The sequence below is a fragment of the Spermophilus citellus genome (genome assembly GCF_964194105.1).
Source record: "Spermophilus citellus genome assembly, chromosome: 3".
In the NCBI taxonomy this organism is placed as follows: Eukaryota; Metazoa; Chordata; class Mammalia; order Rodentia; family Sciuridae; genus Spermophilus; species Spermophilus citellus.
Window position 1 is genome coordinate 137,486,681 of NC_138184.1, and position 12,197 is coordinate 137,498,877.

The following is a 12,197-nucleotide window of genomic DNA, read 5'->3' on the forward strand; positions in this document are numbered from 1 at the left end:
TTTTGGTGGGGTTCTTTTTTTTTGTCTTTTTTTTTTTTTGGAACTGGGGATCGAACCCAGGGCTTTGCGAATGCAAGGCAGATGCTTTGCCACTGAGTTACATCCCAGCCCAACAGTTATTTTAGAATGGAGTAACTTCAGAAAGAGTATCAAAGTTCTTAGTCACATATCAAAATAAATTTCATGATTTAACTTGTGTAATTTCCACAAAAAACAAATAATAGTTATAACTTTTCTAATATTTCACATATATAAATTGTATTTGTTAATATATTAGCTTTGTATACAAAGGAGATAGTCATATATTCTATTATATTCCTCTATCATTGAAATGGATGAAGTATTATTTGGGTTGAAGTATTTTAGATCTAGAAAGATTTCTGAATGAAATATGTTAATTATTTTTTATTATAAGGATGAATAATCTGAGAAATGACTAACTGGTGGTTACACAGCGTAATAGGGTAGAGTGATGACTGAAGTATATATTTTGTAAAAAAAAAAAAAAAATTCTTTTTAATCAGCCCCGTTGCCACTTTCTGTTCCAAGACTGGATATACACGAATTCTTTCTGTATTCTAAAATACTTTTGAGGTGCTGAATGATCTCATATTTTAGGTCAGATATAAAATATTTTTAAAGATTTTAAATTATTTCAATGTGAATATCAAAAACTATCTCATTGGGTAAAGTATTTGAAATTGACCTTCATTAATATAGCAAATATCTCCACTTCTGTTTCTTTTTCTCCATGTTTTCTAATGTAGGTATGCATATAGGGTTTTTTTGTGTTAACTACCACAATTTATTTATGAGTAAAACAAAATAAGTGAGGTAAAAATTTGGAGAGAGACTGATTTTATTTCCTTGAGCAATGACAACATAATTAGGATAAGTATATCGAGTCTCGTCACCTAACTTAACTCTCACAGAATGATATTCTTGTGGATAGGTTTGGAATGATGGTTCCATGGTCAGTTGTATTACTTTTAGGCACACTTTTGATATACATAAGCCAGAATTTGGAATAGTCTCTGCTACTTTCCATTTCCACACTGATCAAATATGATACCATCCACAGTATTGTCAAAATATAGCACTTTGCCGTGTGCAGATGATTATGAGATTGTTTATAGATTTTAACATTTCTGCTTCCTACACCTTTTTTTCCTCATGGTAATGAATCCTTTCACTTTCTCCTTCCCCACAAAATGTATTCTTGCTGTTTTCAACATTGTCTCATACTTTTTAGCATTACAAAGTGGTGGTGTCCATACCTTTGTAGGTGTTTAAACCCTACAGAAAAAGTCCATCATAACTATTTGAGAAATCAACTTAAGAGGCTAATTTTAGCACACAAAGCACTTAGCTATGTCACGTCCAAAATTTGAAAAGTCAACAATTAATTAGGAAAATGGCTGGTAATAGTTGAGATGGAAGAGTTCTGGCTTTGTAGTTTTTGAAAGGTTCCTTTCATATAAAATATAATTGTTAATTTTATTTTCATTTCCTGTTATGTGTATTTTAGGCAATAATTTTAAAGAAAAATCAAATTCAAAAATTGGGAGTTTCTGAACTCAACTTTTGGGTAAGTTTCAGTTTTTTTTTTTTAAACACAGTTTCTTTAATCTCAATAGCTACTTTCAAAGGTAGAAAATCATCTTCAGATGTCATTTATTCTTTTTCTCTGGGTCTTTAATGTATTTCTATTTTTAAAAAACCTTCAATATTGAAGAGTTAAATGTTTACACATTATATATTGAAAAAGTGAAACTAGAAAAGTTATTAAGATGAGGAAATAGATTTTTCCACAGAATTCAAAAGAAGGAAATGGAAAGAGTTGCCTGTTTGTGCTTTCTGGAGGCATTTTTTTTTAATCACTTTTGGTGAAAAAGTAGAAATATTTGATCACTAAGTTGTTGGATGACATGAGACTTCTAACATATGATATTTTTCACTTCAGAAAAATTAGGCAATTTGATAACTCAAAAGAAAATCAAAAATTTAATTATAAACTATTGAAAAATAACAAGTAAAACAATACCCTTAGTCATTTAAGGAATTCTGCCAAGCTGTACTTAAAGGAAATTTTTTTGACTTAGATTACATTTCGACTACATTTTCAGCAATAGACTTGGAACAATAAGAATTAACTAAGCTATAAACTCAAGAATATCAAAGAAACAAAAGTCTGAGTATAGAAAAGTTGGCAACAAACAGAAAACATAGTTTTGAAAATATGCTTTACATATCAGAAAGAAAAAATATATAGTGTTTGATTAAAGCTAACAAAATATGACAATATTTACATGGTGAAATTTATGTTTAAATTTTTAAGGTATAAAGAATATCCCACAAAATAGAAAAATAAACCATGTTTATGCATAGACAAACTCCTTATTTTTTTTATTGTTGGTCGTTCAAAACATTACATAGTTCTTAATATATCATATTTCACAGTTTGATTCAAGTGGGTTATGAACTCCCATTTTTACCCCGTATACAGATTGCTGTATCACATCAGTTACACTTCCATTGATTTACATATTGCCATTCTAGTGTCTGATGTATTCTGCTGTCTATCCTGTTCTCTACTATCCCCCTTCCCCTCCCCTCCCTTCCCCTCCCCTTTTCTCTCTCTACCCCCTCTACTGTAAATCATTTCTTCCACTTGTATTATTCTTCTCTTACCCCTCCTTTCCTCTTATATGTAATTTTGTATAACCCTGAGGAACACCTTCCATTTCCATGCGATTTCCCTTCTCACTCCCTTTCCCTCCCACCTCTCATCACTGTTTAATGTTAATCTTCTTCTCAAGCTCTTCGTCCCTACCCTGTCCTTGGTTACTCCCCTTATATCAAAGAAGTCAATTTGGCATTTGTTTTTTAAGGATTGGCTAGCTTCACTTAGCATAATCTGCTCTAATGCCATCCATTTCCCTCCAAATTCTATGATTTTGTCATTTTTTAATGCAGAGTAATACTCCATTGTGTATAAATGCCACATTTTTTTATCCATTCATCTATTGAAGGGCATCTAGGTTGGTTCCACAATCTTGCTATCGTGAATTGTGCTGCTATGAACATCGATGTAGCAGTGTCCCTGTAGCATGCTCTTATTAGGTCTTTAGGGAATAGACCGAGAAGGGAAATAGCTGGGACAAATGGTGGTTCCATTCCCAGCTTTCCAAGAAATCTCCATACTGCTTTCCAAATTGGCTGCACCAATTTGCAGTCCCACCAACAATGAACAAGTGTACCCCTTTCCCCGCATCCTCTCCAGCACTTGTTGTTGTTGGACTTCATAATGGCTGCCAATCTTACTAGAGTGAGATGGTATCTTAGGGTGGTTTTGATTTGCATTTGTCTGACTGCTAGCGATGGTGAGCATTTTTTCATGTACTTATTGATTGATTGTATGTCCTCCTCTGAGAAGTGTCTGTTCAGGTCCTTGGCCCATTTGTTGATTGGGTTGTTTGTTATCTTATTATCTAATTTTTTGAGTTCTTTGTATACTCTGGATATTAGGGCTCTATCTGAAGTGTGAGGAGTAAAGATTTGTTCCCAGGATGTAGGCTCCCTGTTTATCTCTCTTATTGTTTCTTTTGCTGAGAAAAAACTTTTTAGTTTGAGTAAGTCCCATTTGTTGATATTAGTTATTAACTCTTGCGCTATGGGTGTCCTATTGAGGAATTTGGAGCCCGACCCCACAGTATGTAGATCATAGCCAACTTTTTCTTCTATCAGATTCAGAGTCTCTGATTTGATATCAAGCTCCTTGATCCATTTTGAGTTAACTTTTGTGCATGGCGAGAGAAAGGGATTCAGTTTCATTTTGATGCAAATGGATTTCCAGTTTTCCCAGCACCATTTGTTGAAGATGCTATCCTTCCTCCATTGCATGCTTTTAGCCCCTTTATCAAATATAAGATAGTTGTAGTTTTGTGGATTGGTTACTGTGTCCTCTATTCTGTACCATTGGTCCACCCACCTGTTTTGGTACCAGTACCATGCTGTTTTTGTTACTATTGCTCTGTAGTATAGTTTGAAGTCTGGTATCGCTATACCGCCTGATTCACACTTCCTGCTTAGCATTGTTTTTGCTATTCTGGGTCTTTTATTATTCCATATGAATTTCATGATTGTTTTATCTATTTCTACAAGAAATGCTGTTGGGATTTTGATTGGCATTGCATTGAACTTATAGAGAACTTTTGGTAATATCGCCATTTTGATGATGTTAGTTCTGCCTATCCATGAACAGGGTATATTTTTCCATCTTCTGAGGTCTTCTTCTATATCTCTCTTTAGGGTTCTGTAGTTTTCATTGTATAAGTCTTTCACCTCTTTTGATAGGTTGATTCCCAAGTATTTTATTTTTGGGGGGGATATTGTGAATGGAGTAGTTGTCCTCATTTCCGTTTCAGAGGATTTGTTGCTGATATACAGGAATGCATTTGATTTATGCGTGTTGATTTTATATCCTGCCACTTTGCTGAATTCATTTATTAGCTCTAATAGTTTCTTTGTAGACCCTTTTGGGTCTGCTAGGTATAGAATCATGTCATCTGCAAATAGTGATAATTTAAGTTCTTCTTTTCCTATTTTTATGCCTTTAATTTCTTTCGTCTGTCTAATTGCTCTGGCCAGTGTTTCGAGGACTATGTTGAACAGAAGTGGCGAGAGAGGGCATCCCTGTCTTGTACCAGATCTTAGAGGGAATGCCTTCAATTTTTCTCCATTCAGAATGATGCTGGCCTGTGGCTTATCATAGATTGCTTTTACAATGTTGAGGTATGATCCTGTTATCCCTAATTTTTCTAGAGTTTTGAACATAAAGGGATGCTGTAATTTGTCGAATGCTTTTTCTGCATCTATCGAGATGATCATATGGTTCTTATTTTTAAGTCTATTGATGTGGTGGATAACATTTATTGATTTCCATATATTGAACCAGCCTTGCATCCCAGGGATGAATGAATCCTACTTGATCATGGTGTATAATTTTTTTTTGATATGTTTTTGAATCTGATTCGCCAGAATTTTATTGAGGATTTTTGCATCTAGGTTCATTAGAGATATTGGTCTGTAGTTTTCTTTCTTTGAAGTGTCTTTGTCTGGTTTAGGAATCAGGGTGATGTTGGCCTCGTAGAATGTATTTGGAAGTTCTCCCTCTTTTTCTATTTCCTGAAATAGCTTGAAAAGTATTGGTGTTAGTTCTTCTTTAAAGGTTTTGTAAAACTCTGCTATATACCCATCCGGTCCTGGGCTTTTCTTAGTTGGTAGTCTTTTGATGGTTTCTTCTATTTCCTCTATTGTTATTGGTCTGTTTAGGTCGTCTATATCTTCCTGACTCAATCTGGGCAGATCATATGACTTAAGAAATTTATCGATGCCTTCACTATCTTCTATTTTATTGGAGTATAAGGATTCAAAATAATTTCTGATTATCTTCTGTATTTCTGAAGTGTCTGTTGTGATATTGCTTTTTTCATCCCGTATGCTAGTAATTTGGGTTCTCTCTCTTCTTCTCTTCGTTAGCATGGCTAAGGGTCTGTCGATTTTATTTATTTTTTCAAAGAACCAACTTTTGGTTTTGTCAATTTTTTCAATTGTTTCTTTTGTTTCAATTTCATTAATTTCAGCTCTGATTTTAATTATTTCTTGCCTTCTACTTCTTTTGCTGTTGTTTTGCTCTTCTTTTTCTAGGATTTTGAGATGAAGTATGAGATCATTTATTTGTTGGTTTTTTCTTTTTTTAAGGAATGAACTCCAAGCAATGAATTTTCTTCTTAGAACTGCTTTCAATGTGTCCCATAGATTCCGATATGTTGTGTCTGTGTTTTCATTTAACTCTAAGAAGTTTTTAATTTCCTCCTTGATGTCTTCTAAAACCCATTGATCATTCAGTAACCTATTGTTCATTCTCCAAGTGATGCATGATTTTTCCTTCTTTTATCGTTGATTTTCAGTTTCATTCCATTATGATCGGATAAGATGCATGGTATTATCTCTACTCCTTTATATTGTCTAAGAGTTGCCCTGTGACATAATATGTGATCTATTTTTGAGAAGGATCCATGTGCTGCTGAGAAAAAAGTGTAACTGCTTGATGTTGGGTGGTATATTCTATATATGTCAATTAAGTCTAGGTTGTTAATTGTGTTATTGAGTTCTATAGTTTCCTTATTTAACTTTTGTTTGGAAGATCTGTCCAGTGGTGAGAGAGGTGTGTTGAAGTCTCCCATGATTATTCTATGGTGGTCTATTAGACTCTTGAACTTGAGAAGAGTTTGCTTGATGAACATAGCTGCACCATTGTTTGGGGCATATATATTTATGATTGTTATGTCTTGTTGGTGTATGGTTCCCTTGAGCAGTATGTAGTGTCCCTCTTTATCCCTTTTGATTAACTTTGGCTTGAAATCTATTTTATTAGATATGAGTATGGACACTCCTGCTTGTTTCCGCAGTCCATATGAGTGTTATGATTTTCCCCAACCTTTCCCCTTCAGTCTATGTATATCTTTTCCTATCAAATGCGTCTCCTGTAGGCAGCATATTGTTGGGTCTTGTTTTGTGATCCATTCAACTAGCCTGTGTCTCTTAATTGGTGAGTTTAAGCCATTAACATTTAGGGTTATTATTGAGATATGGTTTGTTCTTCCAGCCATATTTGTTTATTAATGTTACTAAACCTGATTTGTTTTCCTCTTTGATTACTTTCCCCCCTTTACTGTCCTACCTCCCACTGTTGGTTTTCAATGTTATTTTCCATTTCCTCTTCCTGTAATGTTTTGCCAAGGATTTTTTGAAGAGATGGTTTTCTAGCTGCAAATTCTTTTAACTTTTGTTTATCGTGGCAGGCTTTAATTTCATCTTCCATCCTGAAGCTTAATTTCGCCGGATACACGATTCTTGGTTGGAACCCATTTTCTTTCAGTGTTTGAAATATGTTATTCCAGGATCTTCTAGCTTTCAGAGTCTGTGTTGAAAGATCACGTGTTATCCTGATTGGTTTACCCCTAAATGTAATCTGCTTCCTTTCTCTTGTAGCTTTTAAAATTCTCTCCTTATTCTGTATGTTGGACATCTTCATTATAATGTGTCTAGGTGTGGATCTCTTATGATTTTGCACATTCGGCATCCTGTAGGCTTCTAGGATTTGGGATTCTGTTTCATTCTTCAAGTCTGGGAAGTTTTCTCGTATTATTTCATTGAATAGATTGTTTATTCCTTTGGTTTGGAGCTCTGTGCCTTCCTGTATCCCAATGACTCTTAAGTTTGGTCTTTTAATGTTATCCCATATTTCTTGGATGTTCTGCTCATGGTTTCTTAGCAGACTTGCTGAGCTGTCTATGTTCTTTTCAAGTTGAAATACTTTGTCTTCATTGTCTGATGTTCTATCTTCTAAGTGATCTACTCTGCTGGTAGTATTCTCAATTGAGTTTTTAAGTTGGTTTATTGCTTCCTGCATTTCTAGGATTTCTATTTGTTTGTTTTTTATTACCTCTATCTCCCTGTGAAATTGATCTTTTACTTCCTGGATTTGTTTATGTAGTTCCTTGTCAAAGTGATCTTTCATTGTCTGATTTTGCTGTCTCATGTCTTCCTTGAGACTCCAGATCATCTGAAGCATGTATATCCTGAACTCTTTATCTGACATTCCATCTGTTGCAGCTATTACCTCTTCTAAAGTTGAGTTGACCTGCATTGCTTGTGGTCCTTTCTTTCCTTGTCTTTTCATACTGCTTGCATTTCTTTCTGCTTGGTGAAACTGTTGTGTTTTTGAAATTTTCCCCCTATTTATTTATATTGCTCTTGTATAGTTGGGAAATCTCCCTTGCAGGGCAGGTAGTGGCTGTGCTCCTCCTCTAATTAGGGTGATCTGTCTACCATGCTGGTCGGTCGCAGGTCTGCCCACCCTGCGGGCGCGGGTGGCGGCTCTACTCTGCCCCCACTCCAATTGGTGTGATGTGTCTACCACGCTGGCAGGCCTCTAGGCTTGTTCCGCCGGTGGGTCGCAGGTCTGCCTACCTTGCGGGCTTGGGCGGCAGTTCTGCTCAGCTCCCACTCCCAGTGGGGGTACCTGACTGCCTCTCCAACGGGTCGCTGGGCCTTTTCCGTACACGGGCGTCGGCTCTGCTCCACCCCACTCCTACCAGTGTGACGTAACTACCTAGGTGCTACTTGTCCACCACGCTGGCAGGCTACCGGGCCTGTCCTGCCAGTGGGTCACAGGTCTGCCTACCTTGCAGGCTCAGACGGTGGCTCTGCACAGCCCCTACTCCAAATGGGGTGACTTGGCTACCACGCCGTCGGGTCGCTGGTCCTGTTCTAGGCGTGGGTGGCTACTCTCTTCAGCCCCAACTGCAGTTGGGGTGACGTGATACCACGCTGGCGGGTCACTTGGCCTGCTCTGGGCGCATGCAGCAGCTCCACTCTGCCCCCCTGGCCCCCACAGCACCCAGCAGGACCCGGACTGAGAAGCAGTCACCGCAGGTTCCCCAGCCCTGGGCCAAAGCAGCTTCGGGAGCCAGAACCCGGCCTCTCCGATCCCAGCCACGCTCCGCTAGGAGCAGGCTCCAAGGAGCGACCCCCGCAGGTTTCCCAGCCCCAGGCCAAAACTGTTCCGGGAGTCAGGGCCCAGCCGCCCCTAGCTCAGCGCACGCTCCACTTGGAGCTGGCCTCAACACGCAGTCTCCGCAGGTTCCCCAGCCCTGGGCCAAAGCAGCCCAGGGAACCAGAATCCGGCCGCTCAGAGCCCGGCGCACACCTTGCCAGGAGCAAGCCCCAAGGAGTATTCTCCACAGGTTCTCCAGCCCCGAGCCTGAGCGATCTGTCTGCGAGACGCAGGCAAATACCAGCCTGAAATCACCTGTTCCGTAGCTGAATGAGCTGAGATCAGTAGAAAACAGGGATGATTACCTCAGCTCTCCAAGATGGCAGCTGCTGTCCTCCTCCATGGTCCGACCGGTGTCGAGAATCGAACTGGACAGCTTCTCTCCTCTGTCTCAAAGCCAGAACTCAGCACTAAGCACGGCCATTGCACCACTGGCAGGAGCCCCCAGAATCGCATCGCTGCACTCCCGCTCTGGCACCTCACCGCTTCCCAGCGCGCGCCGCAGACTCCAGCTGCGGGGCGGTCCGCAGATCAGGCAATGCGAGCCCCCGCAGCCGAACCTCGCGCGATGGAAATCCATCCACTAGATTCTGGAGCACCTCAATTTCACTGGAAATTCCCAACAAGGTAGCCTTCAGCTGTTTCACCTCGTCTTTCTCCCGCACAGTGACGCAGCGCACTGGGGTGATGCACTCCCTTCACCGCCATCTTCCCCTCGCATCACAAACTCCTTATAATCTCACTTCTTCCCAGGTAATGTTTAGATTCCAAGGAATGTCAATAAGATTGACTTGCTGGTCAATTTTCAATGAATGATGCTGGAATAATTTGTTATTCATATAGGGAAAATTCACATTATGTACAAATACCATTGTGCCATCATAGATGGTTTCAAGCTGGATCTTTTATCCCTTTGACCTGCCTCCACAAGTCTTTGGATGCTTGCTTACATTCTGACTCAACAAGATGCATCAGGCTAATCTTGTATTTTTCTTGCCCCAACCATAGAATCAATCCTGATTCCTCTTAGTGGAGAAGGGTATTTAGAACTCAAGACCTGAGTGGTAGGTATTCTCATTAATACCAGTGTGTTCTTGCTTCTAGGCCCTTTAGCTATGTACATGTATGTATGTGCATGTATACATTTGTGTGTATGTGAATAATTCATGATTTTATAACCATACTTCCATTGCTAGTCCAGCATTATAAATAGGCAAAAACACAACAGGTCATCTCTTGAAACTCAGTGCAGTGGCAGAAGACAGTCTTGAGCTCAACATCTTTATGACCTTTACTAAGTAGCAGTCATCTGCTTTGGTAATTGTTTTCTTCATCAGGAGTGTGGCAAAGATGGAGCAGCAACATTATCAGCACTAGGAGACAGAGATAGAGGAAGGTATTCTCATAGTAGACACAGGGAAATTCTCTCCATCCCCATGGGTCTGGTATCTACCATTTCTCACACTCCAGTGTCAGTGGACAGCTTCAGTGGCACCAGCAGGGATTGAACAGGAGCAGTACTAACACTAGACCAGCCAAGAAAGAGCTCTTTGCGCCCCACAAACCTGGTGTCTCCAACTCTCCACCAAATGGCAAGAGTGCTGGAGAGGTACATTCTTCCCTATGGACAGCATGAGTGGGGACTGAAATGAAGCCTACAAGGGCATCAGGTGAATTAAACCTTCCAGAATAGCACTGCAAAGACTCTGAAAACCAAATTGGCATTGTTACAATAGTATACAAAAGAAGATTGGGACTTGCATGATAAACTTAAACAATGTGACTATCTGCTCATATAGAATATTAAAATAGGACCCAAAGTCTCTAATGCAATACCCAGAATGAACCAGACACAATAGAAAGCTACTTATTATAGCAAGAATAAGAAAAATAATAAGTTGAATGAGAGAGGACAACATATGTCAACATTGAGATGAATAGAATTATGTGGTTTTTGAAATCTGTATATTACTTTTTACTAATTATTGTACATTTTTATGGTATTTCAATTCATGCACATAATATGTACTGATAAAATCAAAGCAATTGACATTTCAATCTCCTTACCTTTACATTGTGTTGGGAGCCTTCATCCTCCTCTCTCATAGTTATCAACAAAATATATAATAGGTTATAGTGAATTGTAGTCACCCTCCAGTACCATAGAACACTAGAATTTATTCTATCCAGCTATTCCATTTCTGGGTATATATCCAAAGGAAATGGTATCAGCATATCACAGAGACACCTGCATGCTCATGTTTATTGCTGCACTATCCTCAATAGCATCTATGCTATAAGTGGATGAATGGACAAAGCAAATGTGGTATGCATACACAATGGAATATTATACAGCCTATCATCTACAGCAAAATGGATGTAATTGGAGGACAACTATGTTCAGTGAAAGAAATCAGAACCAGAAAAGACAAAACTGCATGTTCTGTCTCATGTGGATGTTAAAAAACAGTGGGTTGAAACATATATTAGTGATCACTAGAGGTGGGGAGCGGGAAGGAAAAGAAAGGGAGGGAGTTTGGATAATGGATGTTGGGGATTATTTGATAAGGATTTTAAAGTAGTCATCATAAAAAATACTTCATTGAGAAATTTTAAATACTCTAGAAACAAATGAAAAGATTAGAAACTATCACCAAAAAATAAAAACTTTCTTTTTTTAATTGAAAGTCACAGCTGGGGAATTATAAACCTGAAAAATACAATAACAAATTTTAACAACTCAATGAATAGGCTTGATAGCAGAGCAAACATGATAGGAGGCAATCAGTGCATTTGAAGATAAAGCAGTAGAAATTACCCAAGCTAAGTGGAAGAAAATGTCAGAACCTCAGGGATCTGTTAGGGGGAGCAAAAAAGACCCAATATTTATATCATCAAAATTGTGGCAAAAATGGGAAAAGAGAGGGACTGAAAAGTATTTGAAGAAGCAATGCTTGAAAACTTCCCAAATTTGGCAAAAGACAAACTTATAGAATCAAGAAACTGAGCAAATCCCACATGGGATAAACCCAATGAAACTCACACCATGATACATCATTATTAAATTTCTGAAAACTTAACACAAAGAAAAATTCCTGAAGGCACAAGTAGAAAGAAATGGCAGATTAGCTAAAGGGCAAACCCGTCTGAATTACAGTGGACTCACCTGAATCCGTGGAAGCCAGGAGGTAGCACAGCATTTGTGAAGAGCTGATAGAAATGTCAACTAGTACTTAGAGTTAAAGGTGTCCTTTCCCAGGAACAAAGCAGAAATGAAGACATTCTCAGATCAAGGAAAACAAAGAGAATTTGGTACTCACAGAGAAACTGTTGCAGAATGCTTAATTGAAATTGTTGAAACAGAAAGGAAATGATGAGAGAAAGAAACTTTGAATATTAGTAAGAAATAAAGAACAACGTATTCTCATATGGATAATATGATTTCTATTCATGAGAATTTCCTCTCATGCTTTCTTTTGGTTTATTTTGTTATGTCTTAATCTAGAATTCTTAGATAAGGATTTAGTGAATTTATTTTCACTCTTTCATTTTTATTGATACAAGTTTTTGAGGT

General features: G+C 38.3%; 1 protein-coding gene across 1 annotated transcript in view; it reads left to right on the forward strand.

Moving 5' to 3' along the window:
• DPY19L2 (dpy-19 like 2) overlaps positions 1-12,197 on the forward strand; it is a gene marked incomplete at both ends in the record, with an annotated part of 85,432 nt that overhangs the window by 49,148 nt on the left and 24,087 nt on the right. The window contains one exon of the mRNA XM_081284688.1: positions 1,529-1,588. Coding sequence (XP_081140814.1) covers positions 1,529-1,588 — 60 coding nt within the window. The remainder of the gene's footprint in view (positions 1-1,528; positions 1,589-12,197) is intronic.